At 44.1% G+C, this 18,417-nt stretch overlaps 1 protein-coding gene across 1 annotated transcript in view; it reads right to left on the reverse strand.

Moving 5' to 3' along the window:
* The window catches only part of ADAM12 (ADAM metallopeptidase domain 12), a 170,398-nt gene that overhangs the window by 65,448 nt on the left and 86,533 nt on the right, over nucleotides 1-18,417 (reverse strand). The window contains exons 4-5 of the mRNA XM_015633829.3: nucleotides 8,773-8,851; nucleotides 5,242-5,318 (exon numbers count right to left, since the gene is read on the reverse strand). Of these exons, the coding sequence (XP_015489315.1) occupies nucleotides 5,242-5,318; nucleotides 8,773-8,851 (156 nt within the window). The remainder of the gene's footprint in view (nucleotides 1-5,241; nucleotides 5,319-8,772; nucleotides 8,852-18,417) is intronic.

Genomic DNA, 18,417 nt, shown 5'->3' on the forward strand with positions numbered 1-18,417 from the left:
GGAAAGGAAAGGAAAGGAAAGGAAAGGAAAGGAAAGGAAAGGAAAGGAAAGGAAAGGAAAGGAAAGGAAAGGAAAGGAAAGGAAAGGAAAGGAAAATGAAGGAAAGAGGCATTGGCATGGGTACCAATTTAGAGAGCACATTTTATAGCACTCTGCAGCAGAGACTGGAAGACTCAAACTTGCACATCCCACTAAATGCCTGAAGCAGAGTGGATGGAGAAGGAACAGGCTCAAAGAGCTGGGCAGGGACCATCCCCATCCTTGTCCTGGCAGTGATCCCCATGCTCAAAGGCTGGACATGACGCTCATCTCAGATCACAGAGGTGACCCTGAGCCAGGAGCTGCTCCCCTGGAACAGGCAGCCTACAGAAGCTATGAAACCTCAGAAAGTGAATGGTTTTTAATGTTGAGCTCAAAATCCTCCTGGACTTTCCCAGTCAGATAAATTACAAACCATGCAGGATGTTTATATGAACTAAAAGCTCTTCAGAAAGTATGGAGGAAAAGCTCAAATCCAAACCAGTGCTTTTTTCAACAGGGATTTTCTCCTAACTTAACTTTGGATGAAATCTCTTCTTCTGGGGAAATGATGCTTGAGGACTCATGAGGAATATACATTTCTTTTTCTCACTGGTTTCCTACTTCCATTCCTTTTTTAAACAGTTGATGTCTGGAGTGTCACATTTAAATCCCCTCTTCAGCTGACTTTGTCTGGGCTGCAGGGAGTTCAGCCAGACCATCTGAAAAATGGTATTGGCAGCCTCAGGTACCATAACTCTGTAATCCCAGTAGAAATGAGCATCTATTCCAACCTGGGGCCTTCTCCCCATCCCTGTCACTGTGCACACCACATCCTTCAGCTGCTGATGAGGCTGAACACTTGCTGAATGTGTGACTGGGTTAATTAACAACTAACTGGGTAAAAGATCTGAGGATATTCAAGTGCGTTTTTGGTGTTTCAGAAGGAAAAAAGCTTCCTGGGTGATTTCTATCAGGCTCCCAAGGAATTTTTGGGAGCACCTCTCAGGCTCCCCCCATCTAAGAGGTCACTGCAGATGCTTTTGTAGCTGCACATTGCCATGGCAGAGTCCTCTGCCAGCCCCTGGACCAGGGAGGTTTGTGCCCTTCTCCAGGCTGCAGTTCTGGGTGTATTCAGCACTCACAGGGAAAGTAATCAGGGAAAAAAAATCATTCAAGTCTAAACAAATTTATCACAGAAGATGTGAGCGGTGGCCACAGGCCAAAATTATTTGCTAAAAACTTGAAGAGCCCCCAAGCTGGATAAACAGAAGGGTATTTCCTGAGGACAGGAAGGAAATGGCTCAACCCTGTAGTACCTTCACCTTCCCACAAGCTCTGACAGTCTAATTGGCTTTCTGATCCAGACAGACAGACAGAAATCCTGATTAGCCATTGTTCCCTTTCCTGCTCTCAGCATTTCCCGAGCCCTCTCTGCCACTCAGCTCCTCCTTCTCAGAGGAGCCAGCAGGATACAGATTAAGGCATGATTGTATTCTCCTCTAGCCTGCACTTTAGGCAGCTCTCAGCCTCAGTGTCACTATTTCTGCCATTGTGCTCCTAGGTGAGGCGAGGAGCTCGAATGTTATGTGTGTGAGGATGTAAGAGAGCTGAAAAATGTGTGTTTGAGACAGCTGAGCCTCCTCCTCTCTCCTCTTCATCTCTCACCTCTCTGCCTGATGAACCAGACAAACATTGGTTTTCAGATTTCACACAATCCTTCCTCACCACAGAACCATCACATCATGTTCAGGAGCTAAAAACACATCTCAACTGCTCAGCCTCGTGGAGGGAAGACCTTGATGGTTGGGGGAGGTCAGAGCAAGGTTCCTCCAGCTCTGCACCTTCCCTCTGGCCTTGGCCAACAGCAGGAGCTCAGGGCTGAGAGACAAGAACCAGAACAAGCAGCTCTGAGAGCAGCAGTCTCAGGGACATCTCAGGGTTTGACAGCCCTGCAGAGGCTCCCTGAGCTCCCCTTCCCAAATTATCACATCTTTTTGGAATCCATTGATACTTCTCTCACTGACACCCACCTGTGACAGCTCCAGCGCTTCGTTATGTGAATAAAAAAAATACTTTCCTTTGCTCTAAAGTTTTGGTTGATGTCTCCTAATTTTGAGGTTATGAAGAATATTCAGTAATTGTCCCCTCTCCAGCGTGACATTCAACCTTGTTTCATCCTGCTCCTTTTCTCCGTCATCTCCTTTCAAAAGTGACAAATCCTGGTCTATTTTCTCTCCTCGGATAAAAGCTGCTCCATACCTTTGATCACAATTTTTGTCCTTCTCTGTACCTTTTCTGGATATAATGCTTCTTCTTCTTCTTCTGAGATGGAGCAGGGGAGGGGAAAACAAGAACTGCATTCAGAACTCAAGACGTGAGCGCTCTGTGGATTTATAAAGTGGTAATGAGGGTTCTTGTTTTATCCTCTATTTCTGTCTCAGTAATTCCTATGATCCCCTCTGCTTCTCTGACTGCTGCTGAGCACTCAGGCTTCAGAGCACACTGCAGTGTGGAACCTATTCTTTATGAGCAGTTTAATATCTTTTAATGAACTCTGCTGATCTGGGGGAAAATGCACAGCCCCTACCTATCCACACCTGGAACAATGCCCAAGGTGCCTGTCTGCTGGGAGGGGGAAGAGATTGTTTCTCCAGGATTTCGGAGGGCTGACAGCGTGCACTTCCTTTCATTAGATGTTTTTCAGGCACTTGAACCTCCCAGCTGTGTGAGGTAGGTAAGAATCATTAAATGGATTTCACAGATGGAGAAACTGAGACAGAGAGATTTGTCTGATTCACTTAGAACCTGTCACAAGGCCAGGAACAGACCCTGAAAATGAGACCTGGCCTCGCTTCCAACAGCTGCTGCAAGTGAAAGGGCTGATCCAGGCTGTCCCCACCTGGGGCTCCATGGCCACACAGCTTTATGTCTCTGCTCCTGCAGCTTGGAGTCTTTATCACACTGTGGAAAAACAAGAGTCCCTGCTCCAGCAAGCTGGTGGCACGTACATGGTCCTGTCCTGTCCTGTCCTGTCCATATCTATTCCTTCAAGCTAGCAAAGTTAGCCATGAAATTCTTTTAGGCTGTCCTTTGTTTGCAGCAGCCTGCTCTGGTGGAAGATGTCCCTGCCCATGGCAGGGGGTGGAACTGGATGAACTTTCAGGTCCATTCCAACCCAAACCATTCTGTGTTCCTGTGATCAAGCACAGGCAACATCTGGGAGTTATTGGTGTCTGGGAGTTGCTGCTGGTGGTTGTTGGGCTGTGAAACAGGTTTGGTGGAGTGAATCAACAGAACTCTTATCACCAGACACTGTTTACCAAGCTCAGCACTGAAACAGGCACAGAAACTGAGATTTATCCTCATCTGATCTCCTGCTAGAACAGAAGATGCACTGCAAAGGAAATTTCTGCAATTTTGTACTGAAAAAGTTGCTGCTCTGCTTTCCCTGCAGAGAAGGAGCCTAATCCTGGCAGCTTGCATTTTGGGGACTTGTCTGCAACAGTGTCAGGAAAATGTCCCTGCCAGCATCTCCTGTCTTGATATACCTGAACCACCTGAAAGTGGGCAACAACTCAATTGTACAGAGAGCACTTTGGAGAAGAAAGAAAAGACTTCTAGAGAAGGATATTTTCTCCTGAGAGTGATTAATTTCTAGGTAGTTCTGGAACAAGGACATCAATGCAGTCCCTGTCCCACGAGGTACAAATTTTCCCTGTGGAGCTTGCAGCACTCTGATCCTTTAACTAAAATACTGAGAGCTCAGCGTTAGATTTTTACAAACAGTTTTAAATTCTGGATATATTTTACAACAATAATGACAGATAAATGCTGACTGTTCATGCAAAGGGTTTATGAAACTTTTGGAAGATTGAAGCACCCATAAAGCCCCTTTCTGTGTGGGAATGAGGCAAAGGAATCCCATCCCCTACAGCAAATGGGTTATTCTCAGAGGGAGAGGGGTCCTGGGATCAAAGTCTGCTCTCTCTGTTGCTCTCTGTCCCAGAGCTCCTTTGCAAAAGCTTTGACAATGCCACTATTGCACAAAATGCAAAATCAAGGGGAAAAGATTCCAGCTGTTTGTGGATAAATTAAACCCAGAAAAGGCTGAGACAGCTGGAAATCTGACAGGAAAACTGGGTTTTCCAGGGAGAACGCTAGAGCCAATTTACAGTTAATTACTGTGATTTGGAACAGCTCTGTGAGTAAATACCAGTCTCTGATTGTCCAAGTAAGAAAGATAATTGTTTCCTGAACTGTGCCCATTGCATACTTGAAATGTTGTCATCCCATTCCTTTGTCAAACTCCAAGAGATTTGGTTTTCAGCATGGGAATCTGCAACTCTGCTGTTAACAAGCAGCTAAAACCCAAAAGCTGAGCATCTTACCTGCCATAAACACAATTTCTGAGCTCCACAACCATGCACATTCTCTGTATCATAGAATCTTCCATTCTCTGATTTCTACTCTCCTAATGATGAGGCTGCTGGATTTGTGATTTGTGGAAATTTGTGATTCCACAGCTGGGAAAGCAGAGCTGGCAGCACTGGTGAAAGAGTTTTGAGGACAGAGAGGCCTGGAAAGCCACTGGGCACTGCCAGTAATGAAAATGTGCCAAGAAATGGGCAGCAGGAGAGAAGGGATGGCTCTTGGAAAAGCCCCCAAATTGTGTTACCTATTCCTTGTTTTTGCTCCTCAGAGCAACTAGAGGGAAAATGATTTGTAGGGATTCATCCAACCTTTGAAAAAGAGATAGAATCATGGAATCATTTCTGTTGGAGAAGGTCACTGAGTCCAACCATCCCCCAGCACTGCCAAGGCCAGCACTGCCCTGTGTCCCCAAGTGTCACCTCCACAGGGCTTTTAATCCCTCCAGGGATGGGGACTCCAAACTGCCCTGGGCAGCTGTGCCAGGGCTGGAAAAACCTTTCCATGAGGAAATTGCTCCAAATATCCACCCTGAGCCTCCCCTGAGCCCGTTCCCTCTCCTCCTGTCCCTGTTCCCTGGGAGCAGATCCCAAATCCCCCCGGCTGTCCCCTCCTGCCAGGGACTTGTGCAGAGCCAGAAATTTCCCCTGAGCCTCCTTTGCTCCAGCCTGAGCCCCTTCCCAGCTCCCTCAGCCCCTCCTGGAGCTCCAACCCCTTCCCCAGTATTGATTCATTCATTAAAAGTCAAAGCAAGCCCTCAGGAGCTGGAATGCTGCTGAAATCTTGGCTCACCTGAGTCCCGAGCAGGTGCTGAGGCTGACGGAGGACTCGGGGTACCCCTGGACCTGGCCATGGTAATAGCAGTGACCCTGTGCAGGAAGAGAAAACATTTCAGTGCTTACAAATGCTCTTTGCTCCTGCATTTCCAGCCTTTTTATTTCAAGGTGATTATCAGTTTCAGGCCACAGCATTCAGAATCGCACTGACAGCACCTTTCCAGTCCCACCAAATATTCCCTGGGTCTAACAGGCCAAACAGCTCCTAAATGGAAACCTTGGGTGCTTCCTAAACCCCAAAAGGTTATAGGAGGCTTTTTGTTTGGATTTGTGGTCTTATTTCTTAAATTTGTATGGCTGACCCCCTTTTTCTGTGTTATTTATTTAAAGTTACAACATCAAATATTTTATAAAATTAATCAGATGAACAAATCAGCTGCTGCATTTTACTGCTTTCTATAGAGACCTCTCTTTTTATTTAAGGGCATTTAAATCTTTGTATCCCTAGAGGAAGTAGGTATGTAAAAAGAGAAGTACAACAAAGGCAATGCCAACCTTATAACTAGAAAAAAAAATCACAAAGCAAATGAGGAAGTAAAACAGGTTGGAAAGGAAATTTTTTATTGAAATACCCAACCAAGTTGCTGCATGTTATTATAAACAACTAAGAATAAAGGAGGTCTTCTATTTTGAGAGACAACAGTCAAACTTAATTTTGTGGCTAGGTTATTATATTTCTTTAATAATCCACTTCTTGTCAAGCACACAGAGAAAGTTTCTAAGCACATCCACATATCTGTCTGGAATCAAGGCTAATTTCTTTGTTGAGTAAAGGTTATATTGCATTCCCAATGATGGCACTGGCTGGAAAGCAAGGATTGGGTCACAACCAGTGTTTCTTTTCTTGTGGCCCTTGAATTCCACCTGGCAACCAAAAACTCTGCTCTAAAGGGTTCCTGTCTGATCAGTGCCAGGGAAGTTATCACTGCTGCAACCCAAAAGTCATCTCACAATTCTATGGCTTGGTTCATTAGTGCATTAATTAACCTTTCCAGCCTGGGGCATGGTTTTCATTCTTAAATCCTCACATTGCAAACTTCTAAAAATCACCTTGATTTTGGGGAAGAAAGCAACAGTCTGGGCAAGATGGAAAAATTTGGACAGGAATTTTCTGCAAATAAGTTTATGCCAGGAAAGATGTTTGGAAGTGAACACAGAACAGCCAGCTCTGACTTTCTAAATACAAATCTCAGTGGAAGAAATGACAGAAACAGGGTGAGAGTTTTACTCTTGGGCATTTTTATCATCAATCCTCATAAAGAGTCAGTAACACATCTGCAAAGATAAAGCCACAATAGAAGGGAGGGGGTCATAAATTGAATTTTTTGGGGGTCAATTCACTCACAATTGCTATGGATGTCAAACTTTTGGTGTGGGTGCACTGTTTCACTTTATTTCAGTTATCAGTTCCACGCACCCAATCGATAGAAGAAAAACAAATGCCTCCCCCCACTCCAGCACTGAATATGCTAAAACCAAAAATAAAATAGGTTTATTCAGATTGCTTAAAGCAAGCATGAGGCAGAGGTGAAGCTCAGAGCTCCTGAGAAAGAAATTTTTGTGTTTGAGCTTCACCAGAGCTGAGCACAGGCGCAGTGAAGGAGGAGGGCAGCCAATATCTCGCCCCACACAGCTGCTGCTGAGGTCCAGCTGTCTTTATCTAAGAGTGAATTATGGCAAAGGGCCTGATTTCTTTCCCTCTCCACATACAACTTGTCATTTTATTAACTCTGAGCTCCTGGTTGTGGCCCATTTCACAATTTCTCTGAGATCCAGCTATGTGATGCCAAAGTTCAATATCGAAAATGTAAACTTATCAGAGCATGGCCTGCAACGGGACTGGGAGAAAATTGATTTCTAGCTCAGTAACTCCACTGAATTGTAGGGGTTTTTTCTGCTATCACATCTTTTTATTCCTGTAAACTAGTATATAAAATGGGTGACCCCTTAAAAACAAGTAATTATCAAGGCTGATCCATCATACTTAAAACAGTACTCTACCCTTGCTTGAGATCATTTCATAAATAGCAGCTTTTGACAATTTTCCAGGTGCTATAAACTAAAAAATAACCTTGCCACTGACTCTTGTGCTAGAGAACTGCCCAAGTGACAGCTCCACAAACCTGCCTTGCTTTGACCTCCAAGCAGAATTTGGCTAAGCAACTTTTCAATGGAAAATCGGATTTAGTTTCTACTCCAGACTGTATCGATGTCCTCAGTGAAGAAGAGATACAAAAATAAAATCAGGGACTTATCTTTTCTCAACCATACTGCAACATATAATGAAAAATGAATTCACTGATCTTTCTCTTTTTCAGGCAGCAAAATGCACTGTCATTATTAATCATGACTTACTTTGCCATTATGCAAACAGATATTGTATTTTAGCAAGGAAAACCTGTCATTACCTGTACACATACTCCTGTTAACTCAGGTAAATCTCTAAAAGACTCATGTGCTTCATTTATTTCCTTTTACTTCCTTCAGGAGTCTTCCTGCTCCTAAAACAAATGGCTATTTTCTCCTGAGCTGATTTTGAAGGAGATATGAGCACCCAGCAAAATGAAAGCGCTGAAAGCTTTCAAAATGATTGCTTTACTTGGGGTGTCTGCAGCTATAATGAAGGTGCTTTTTCAGAAATAAGATGTTATGCAGAGAAATAATTCCTTCCCCTGATCCCAGCAAAGCCCATTATGGATGGGAACACAAAGCACGGTGTCTCTGCTGACAGTGTCAGTAAGTAAATACCATAACGTAACAAGTACTTTATGGGACTTAGGCAGATAAAAGATAAGCTTTGTAATTAAAATGGCTTGCTGCATTATTTCTAATTAAGGCATTCATGCTGTCAGAGGACAAAAACATTCCTGCCTTAAGGGGTTCTTATTTGTAAAAAGCAGGTTTTAACTGCTGCTTTTAACAAGCCATATTTTGTATATATCTGTATTTATACATGTACATAAACATACACATACATACACACAAATACAAGTATAAAGTACATCCACAACACACTTATGGCCTGGATTTAAAAATAAACCAAGCCAACACCCTCTTCCAAACTCCACCCATGACTTCCCCAGTGAGGAAAGACACCCAAGCCTTCCAACCTCTGACATGAACTTTTGCACTCTGGAAATCAGATACTTAGGTTTTTTTCCCCCCAAAGAGAACCAGGGCTTTTCTCCCTAACTAATCAGTCTTAACTGCCATAATTATAACATTTTAATGGGTCTATTTCCAAGAAGCTGAAAAAAAAAACCTCACAAATTTTAAAAGTCACCTGGTTCAAACCCCAGAGCTCGCCTTTAAAGTCTGCCTCTAAAAATTTGTGCGTAGGATCAGAGCAGTGACAAAGACACTGAAGGCAACAGTAAAAAAAAGATCACACATTGAGCTGTTTCCTGCCAGGGCTCAGATCCTGGCAGAGAACACTTTGGATTTTAAGGATGAAGCATCATCTCGACCCACGACACCCCAACCTTACCGTGTGATTGCGTGTGAGAACCACGTCAGCGCCGTCCCGCAAATAATGGGTCTCTGTGAATCCTCTGGCCAGCAGGCCCCTGGAAAAAACAGAGCACACGGAATATTGAGGCCACCTCACCTTGAATTTATCCTTTAGCAGTTCTGTTTGAGATAAGGATCAAAGCCAGGCTTTAAGGATTCGATGACTACGGGGAATAAGGGAAAATAGAACTCCAAATATTGAAGCTGCAGGACACGGACACTCCCTGTGGTAATTGTGAATAGGCTACAAGTTCCCAGACTGTTTTCTCTTCCAAATGAGGACTCTGTGCCAGTACATTTCAGAGTTGAATATTCCATGTAATTTTCAACACATTTTAGGTTAAATGGGAAATCTGGGGTTTAGAGTATTGTTAAGTAATGGTGGTTTGTTGAAAAGGAAAATGTTTTCCCCGTGTTCCTTATTTTCCCATCTAATCTGTTGAATTCATCAGCAAGTGACCACCCAAAGACTAATTTAGCACATGGTGAGTGAAACAAACTCCTCCTATTGACACTCCAGGGAAAACACTGCATGAACATCACCGAATTTACAGCACTGGATTTATCCTGGTCATCTGAAATGATATTCACAAATGGAAATGTAACGATTTCACAGGAGACTATGCAAGATCATGTCTGGGATGAGGCAGTTTGTTCCCATTCTCTCCACACTTCCCCTCCTGCCTCTGGCAATGAGATAAAAAATTTGGATTTGCAGTTGTCATTTTCCAGGAATCTCCAGGGAGCGGCACTTGAGTGATAACCACAAAAATTTCTCCTTTTGTAGGGAACTCATGGAAGAGGGAAAACTGCATCTGCCTTTTTTTTTTTTAATAAAAAAAGGGAAGTCTTGCTATTGATGTGTCTTCACCTCCCTACATAAAGAGCATTTCTAACCAAGGCAGAAGGAGAAGCACTCATTCACATTTACTCCTAACGTAGGTCTGGAGTTGTGCTCCTCATCACAAACATCCTTGAGTTTGGACAGAATTTCTGGTGACCTGCAAAAGCACAATACAGAAGGAGCCAGGAGGTAAATGCCACCATCACCTTCAGAAAACTGGAGAGTGCAGAGCACTGAAAGTCCCTGGCTCTGCAATTCACAGTGTTCAATCTGTTCCACTTCCAAGAGGTGTTTCTCCCTTGAGTTGTTCACTCAAACAAACCAGGCCCTTTCTTTTATTTAAAGCTGGTTAATGCTGCACCCCTGCAAATATTGTGGTGGGAACCATTACACAGTCATGGTGCACATTTCTTATATTTGTATAAACATTGGAACTAGAGCATAAACACACATTTAATATTCATTACTGATTAATTTGCATCACATTAATATCCAGTGGCTCCATCAGGATCTGGTTGTGCTAGGAACTCTACAAACACTTATTAGGGAGAAAACCCAGCTTAAAATCCTCTGTCTTGAGATATGAAAAAAAAAAAAATGAAACAAGACCAAAAACAAGAAAAGGAAAAAAAAGAAAAGAAGGAAGTGGCAAGGCAAAAAATGAAGCCCCAACACATTACACTGAGCATTCAAGCAGAGTTTCTCACATTTAACTTTTAAATTTTTCAGGTTGAGGGATATATTAGCATATTAACAGATATGGAATGTTGAAACACTGCAGCATCTGGTGGGTTTGTAGGAACTGGATCTCTGGCAACCACCACACCCACAGCAGGCCTTGATCAAAGATCTCAGGTTGATTTAGGTACACAATAATAAATTACACCCACCCGTGGTGCCTCAGACTTGACTACAGTGGTGATCTCAGCCCTGGTGCCTGCAGCCTCCACAAAGGCAGGAACAAAGTGGGCTGTACCCAGCAATCATGGAATGGTTTGGGTTGGAAGAGACCTTTGAGATCTTCCATTTCCAGCCCCTGCCATGACAGGGACACCTTCCCCTATGCCAGCCTGCTCAGAGCTCCATCCAACATCCCCTGGGCACTGCCGGGGATCCAGGGGCAGCCCCAGCTGCTCTGGGCACCTGTGCCAGGGCCTGCCCACCCTGCCAGGAACAATCCCTGCCCAAAATCCCATCTAAACCCACTCAGTGTCAGTTTGGAGCCTCTCTCCTTGTCCTGTCACTACACCCCCTTGCAAAAAGTCCCTCTCTGTTTCCTACTGTCTCACCATCACAAAGAGCAGCTGCTTTCATAATTATCATTATTTATCTAACACTGCTTAGTTCTGCACTTATCAGGTATTAATTGCCTTTGTAAAGGCAAGATCCCATCGCTGAAGCCAACAGAGTTTCGCTGTGCAGTTTTTGGACATGGGATTTCATCCAGGACAGGGGAGTGAGTTTCATTTAATGGGACAAAGTACAGGTAAAGGTAACAGATGTAGCAGAAGGGCAAAGTGATTGAGCAACACTTGCTTTGTGCTCTGCTCTTTCCAAGGTGTTTGACAGCAGTGATGATAAAGGTGACCTTTCTGCTGCTGTTCATTCTGCTCTAAGGCACAGATTTAGAAAATACTTCATAGATCCGTAGGTTTGAACACCAAAAGGGATTTGTGATCACCAGCCTGCCCTGCCCCATTTACAGGGGTCATTTGACCCGAATTTATCTTCTGCTACAATGACAGGGAAAGAACCAGATCCATTTTCCTACTGAAAAGAGCCCTTGCCTCGATTTCCCACGAAGATGGAGCTATCAGAAACCAGGCAGGATTTTAACTAAGCCCAACCTAAAACCACTGCACTTTGTATTTATTTTAACTGTGCCAACATTCAGTTTTCAGCCACCGGATTGGATGTCATTCCCTCACATCAGAGCTTTATTTATGCTTGAGTCTTCCATGGAAAGTTCTTCCCACTAAAGTGAGGAAACGTAGCAGGTAAACAAATTCTTGGTGTCAGCAATGTCCCTGCTGGACAAAGGATGAAAGTTTGATGCAGATCCTGAAAATACTGGCTGAAAGTAAGAATTCTTAGTGTGAGCTGTAAAAGACTGGTAAGAGCTCCAGGATGATGGAATCCCACTGTTGGACTAACCTAAGGAAAGCAAAATAATGCCCCAGTGTGGAACACAGAGCTGGGGCTGCCCCTGGATCCCTGGCAGTGCCCAAGGCCAGGCTGGACATTGGGGCTGGAGCAGCTGGGACAGGGGAAGGTGTCCCTGCCATGGCTGGGGTGGCACTGGGTGATTTTTGGTCTCTTCAAGCCCAAATCATTCTGTGATTCCGTGATATCAAACCATGGAAATTTCACATGCCACTGGGAAAAGAAGACAGCTTTTCAGGAGCCTGAGTAACCCTCCTGCAGCTTGGTAACTCAGACATCAGTGCTGAGACATCTGCTCTGCTGCCACACCCGTGCTGGTGCCAGCCTGAGAATGAGCCAGGGAAGGGTTTTCTGACACTGCAGAGGGTCAGGACCTCTGAGGCACTGCCAGGGAGTCCAACAGTTCCTGGCAGAGGAAGGAGCTTTTATCCTCACTTGCAAAATGTCCAATATCCTAAAAGCTGTGTAGCTGGGTATGCAGGGCTGGTACCCAGGGACAGCAAGGCATTTCTTGTCAGGTTATGAAAATTAAGTGTAACAAGCACTCAAATTCCACCACTGAGCGTGCACTTTCCAATTATGGCAATAATGTTCAACATACCAAACAATCAATCCAGCACATGTATCTATTAGGTAATTTAATTACTCTCCCACCCCTCAAAGATATGCAATATAATGGATTGATTTACATTTTTGGTTTTGACCCAGAGTAAAGGAGATTAATAGAGGAAAGTAAATTAATTTAGATGGCAAGCTACTTAACCTAATTGGATCAATGTAATTCTGAAAGAGCAGGGATCAAAATAACATTAATGTATCATAGAGCAATTCATCACCATGTCTGGAGTTTCAAATGTTGCCAGCTACAATGCTCAGCAGAACCAGATGATTATCAATACTCTGCCCTACATGAAGAGACAGAAACAAATGCTGTGGCGAACTGCATCAGCTGCTTGATGTGATTTTAAAAAATCAGCTGAAACAACACTACCACTTTCTCACTAATGCTCCAAAGGTGCAATTCTTGAGCACAGTTAGTAACAAATTTTGTCACTGTGTTTATCAGCACAGTGATTTTTTCACATTTCACAGAATCACAGGATGGTTTGGGAAGGAAGGGAGTGTAAAACCCATCCAGTTCCATCCCCTGCCATGGGCACTGACACCTTCCACTTGCTCAGGATCAAATTTCCCAGAGCCAAATGAACAAGTAGAAGCTTCCACAGCCCAGAAAGATAAATTTTATGCCTCCTGATTTCTGACAGACACAGCACAGGCTCCCTCATCCTCTGTAAGTCAGCAGAAAGCTTCCATGTCAGACTTGCTGAAACATTTTCAGGTGTCAAGCAAGTAACCTAAGCCTCAGAGAATATGATGAATGTTATTTAAACTTCTAATCCTCACCTTCCTGGACCCCCACAAGGTGAAATTTGAGGTGGTTTGTTTGGGGAGGGGAAAAGTGTCCTGGTTCAAGCACATCAGATTTTTTTTCCTCAATCCATTTAATGACAGGAACAGTAATTTAACACACTGCCTCCCACTTGCAAATGAGAAAATCAGTCTCTGCTCTCCAGGCACCGATATATTATTTCAAAAGGTTATAATGATATTTCATCACCCTGGGAGAGTCAGACAGACAGTCACAGGAGTCAGAGATGGAAAAAAATCCAGTGGATCATACAGAGGGCCTGCTGGAAGCCAAGAGTGCCATAGATCAAACCAGGTTCTGCCTCACCGAGCTGCAAATGTCAGGAGCAATGCTGATCCCACCACTTTCCAGGGGAGATTACTCTGCATTCCAACAGATGTTACTGTCATGATGCATTTCCCAAAATCCAGCTCTTTCCAGTTCTTCCTAGCCCATTTCTTTCACCAGCTGAGACAATTGCTTTCCTTCTTGGTTCATCTGTCATTCACATAGGTGCAGATTATTATCAAATTGTCCTTCAGCCATCCAGGCGGCAAGCACGGAGTATCAGGCTGTAAAAAAGGACAAGAACTGTGCACTTTTCATGTCAGTGCTACTCAGGAAAAATCTCAGCACCATCTCAGCAGGAGCAGACCCTGGGGTTCAACATCACAGGTTACCTGGTTTCTCAGTAGTGGAGAGAAGGTGCTGTGCCCTACTGAGCTCTGGAGAGGAACACAACACTTTGTGTGCTCTGAAAGCTGATTTTCTGCTCCCCCTTGGCTTTGATTCACAGCTCTGTGTAGTCACTCTACTTTAGGAACTGCTGTTTCAGGAAGAACATGGAATATTTTTATGTCTTTGTGAAGGATGGCAGTCAGGGGCTGTGCCCATGGCCAGGCAGAGGTGGTGCAGGGCTGGCTCAGGTGTGACTGCTCCTCCCTTCCCCTCAGGTGTGCTGCCTGCAGCTCACACACACCCCTGGCTTTTACTCAGACTTTTTACTCTTCTTTGTCCTTCCCAATGATCCAGTGCCTGTTTTCTCCCTCATTCAAGCACTGCCTCGCTCTGTTATACAAACTCTTATTAAAACGCCTCTGGCGATGCATTTGAAACCTTTCCTGCATCTGGGGGAGGTGAGGAGACTGAAACAGGATAGTGAACAGGCAGTTATAAAAAATGTCATTTATTCTGCTTGCTGACACCAGCCTACTCCATTAATTCTTAAGCATCTCAATTCAGGTCATTTTGACCTTTACACTGAAATTAGTTGTTATTTCTTCAATTGCTGCATTTTTTCCTCAGGTACATCCAGAGGAATAAACAAGTCTATTAAACCTGCTGCCTCTGCTGTGGTGGTCTCAGTGCAAGCACTCACAAAGGTGATGTTCACAGAGGTGTTTTTCAATTCTTCTTTCTCATTACAATGTGAAAAATGAGTTCAGCATGGGTAATGAGTTTCCCATGCACAGGGACCTAACACCATTCTATTCACAAAACCATCTCATATTCTTTAAACACGCCACATTCTTTCCCCTTGTTTAATTATCTTAAGTGATTTGAACTGCTTTTGGACATTTTCCCATTGAATGTCTCCACTTCATAATATCCTATCTGCCACACTCCAGTGTACTGCCACAGAGGGGCTGCAATGTCATAATTGAAGAACCTGAGAGATTGAAATTCGTGAGCTTAATTAGCACAACAATTCAGAGGAAAAGAGGGGAGTAAAATAAAACTATAATAGCTGGGAAACCAACCAAGCATCCCAGGTTTCAATAGTAACTCTATGGTAGTAGCCTGCAGCTTATTTCACATGCTCTGGAGATAGACAATTTGAGGAGATCATACATTAGATTTGGAAAATATGTCTTTGTGCTTGCACCCAGTCCTTTTGATGCAGAAATTCATATAATCCTGTGCCTACAGGAATCCATGTTAAAATATATCCCCTGGAATGAGTGGAATAGTGCCTGGCACACTGAGAAGCAATTCTGACAAACACGTGCTACAGGTGAAAACCATGGACAGCATGTGGGAACAGGCACTGCCATCCTCAGCTGCTCTCTGTCCTGCTGGGAACAGGGGAGAAGAGGGGAAAATGCACCTTTTAAAGCCTCCAAGCCCCCTGTGTTCGTGACTCCTCACTGCATGTGGCAGCAGCAAGCAGAAAACCCAATTTGTTGGTCTAAGCCAACAAATCCAAACAGCTGAGGGAGAAACGCAGCTCCCAGGCTGGCAATCACCCACTGATCCAGAGCTTTCTTCTTCTTTCCTGACTGCTGGGCAAATAATCCACGAGCTTCACCTCCCCAAACTGCAATAGGCAAAGACTGAAATGAAATCCAGCTCCTGTGCTGTTCTGGGCTCTCGATGCACGCCCCGCTTCCATCGCTCACTGTCACATTTATGTCACCATTTACATGACAAAACTGTAGCATTTATTTATCACTCTAATTCCAAAACGTTAATGAAGACACTGCTGCTAACCAGTGTGGTGGGGAAAGCGTAAAGAAGATAAATAACACGTTTTCCAACAAAGTATGTGGGTAAAAAAAGAAGTTATTTCCCTAAAATGGCTTAAAATCGGTCTGGATGTCCAGGGTACGCTAATGGGATGGGTTTGGGTGACCCTAAACCTCAGAGGGGCTTTGAGGGAAGAAACAACACACAGGGCACGTGTGGGGGAATCAAAGGAAGACCAGCAAGGTTCACTCTGTCTCCACAAGAGACACAGCAGAACTTCTCCAGCAGGAGAGGGAATGGCAGCACGTCCATGGACTTTGGCTGGAGCTGATCAATCTCACACATCCCAAAAACCAAACTCACAAATGGATTCCCAGCATTCACAAGTTAACCTCAAAGCCTTCCTGACTGCTTTTCACTGTCCAATTCTGAGTTACCAGAGCTTGCAGCATCTCTCTTGGAGCTGTTCTTGTGAGGAATATTTCATATCAGCTCCCTGAGCTTCCCTGTGTGGTGGATTAACAGAAATCCTGTCACTGGTTCAGCTGGGCTGGGTGCCATGAAAAACAAACAATTCAGGAAAGGCTCCAGAATAACACAGGCCACAAATTGTTGTCAGCAATGGAGAGCTGCTGGTGCTTTGGCTAATGGATTTTTGATGGGAAAATACAATTCTGTACATTTAGGCCAAGCCTGTAGGCTGCCTGCTTTGGGGAGACTTTACTGCTCGAGTTACACTAAGCAGTTTCAACCTGGGCTAATGGAAGTGTGTTCAGTGAAACCCTGAAGCAAGGTGCCAGAAGTGAAAGCATCCTGCTGGAAATAACCACGGAGCTCCTGCACCCCTGAAGTGTCTGTCAGAAGGAATGTGCTCTGCTGCCCTGCAGGCTGAGCCCAGACCCATCTGTGCAAGAGAGAATTCCAGCCTGGCTTGGGCTGGGCCAAAGCCTGACACGGCTCTGGAGCTCCTGGCTGCCCTTCCAGGGATCTGCTCCTCACATGGCAGTGATGTGGCTGCTGATGAAAAGCACATTTCCCAGTATTATCCTTCCACTAAAACTTCTCCCAGACAATCTCTGAGCTTTTTATGACATTCTGATCTTGCCTGCCCAATACAGTGTTGAAGTTGTAGATGCAGGAAACCCTGAACAAAACCAAGGCTGGAAAGACTCCCCAGAATCACTGAGATGTTTCAGAAGCTCAGAGGCACACACATCACAAATGGCAGACATGATATTTTTAATGCATTATTTTCCAACATCCCAGTGCTGCCTTTCATGAAACTAATTCTTCCTAGGCCCTGTAACACTCCTAGGATGGCATATTTTCAGTCAGTAGTAAGTCTGGAGATACTGGGCTGGAAAGCTGTCAAATCCTATTTGAAATGTCTCAGTTAATTAAATATGTCACTTGTAGCTGAGTAAAATTATGCTGCTGAACAGATGTCACTGGGCAAATTGTCTGACTGTACTTGCATCTGAACATTTTCAGACTGCTACGGAATTCTGGTTAAAAGATCCAAGAAAACTGCTCTTAACACGGAAAATTTATAAACAGAGAAATTTAAGCAACTCCAATGAAAAATCAGAACTTATTAAAATAGAACTAACAAAATGCAAACAGTGCTGAGGGATTACAAAAGGTTATTGCAAGCATCTGCAATACTTTTAGGAAGCCAAGTTCCCATAATAATGAAAAGTCACTGAGCCTAAGTTTATCCTTAAACTACAACCAACAATTACATCCTCTCTGTACCTTACTCTTGCTTTGGAGTGTGTGCCTGTGGGCTTGCATTTGCATTTTTAATTTTAAAGAAGTTTTATTGCCATTTCTGCCTATTTGTTGAAACATGAAATCGTATTTTTGTTTTTAACTAAAATCACAATTTCCTCCTTGCCACCAGCACGAACCATTTGTTCTAAGCAGGCTGAGCTCATATTTTACTTGCAGAATCATGGGCTTCTAGAGATATGTCTTCATTTTGCCCTGTGCCCCACTGTCCTTCTCACTAACCTTTTAAAATGCTGGGTGAAGAGGGCAGAGATTGTAAGGAGATTTTTGTGTTTCAATCTGTGTTTAAATTCCCAAACCTATAAATCTGCTTTAAAACTCAGTAGGTGCAAAAGCCCTAAAATAAACAGCAGGTTGTTAAACCAAAGGTCAACCTAGTCCTATATTCTGTCTCCACCAGTGGCCAGTACTGAGGATATAACACATGAAGAGGAGAAACATCCTACATCTCCCCCAAATACTGCTCCTACTCTGAATCCTTGATGAGCCAGGGATCAGCGCAGGGTGGAAACTGAGATTAAACACAAGCTCACAGGGGTGTTCTCAGTGTCTCCTGCCACTCTTCCTTCCCAATTAAAGCAATGAGTTCCATGAAGATCAATTAATTTGGTAGCACAAGCAGGCTGCAGCTCTGTGCTCAGGGCACAATCACAGTGTGCTGTGCTCTGGAGGCTGCTCCCGCGGAGAGGGCTTTGATTTCAGTGCCCAGCACAGGTTTAGTGGGACAGAAAAGCAGCCAGAACATTCCCACCATGTGGTTTTGTTTGGGGGCTGCCTGGGAATGCTCATGGGGTTTTCTAGGGTGTGAGGGTTGTTCTTACCTGGGCAAGCAGAGCTGTGTGGGACCCCTGTCAACTCCTGCTAACACCATTCCCACCCCAAAAGCCCCCAGCTGCTCTCTGGCTTTGCCAGCAGCACCATTTCTTGCACAGAGGTGTCACTGCATGGTG

The sequence above is a fragment of the Parus major genome, chromosome 6, assembly GCF_001522545.3.
Source record: "Parus major isolate Abel chromosome 6, Parus_major1.1, whole genome shotgun sequence".
In the NCBI taxonomy this organism is placed as follows: Eukaryota; Metazoa; Chordata; class Aves; order Passeriformes; family Paridae; genus Parus; species Parus major.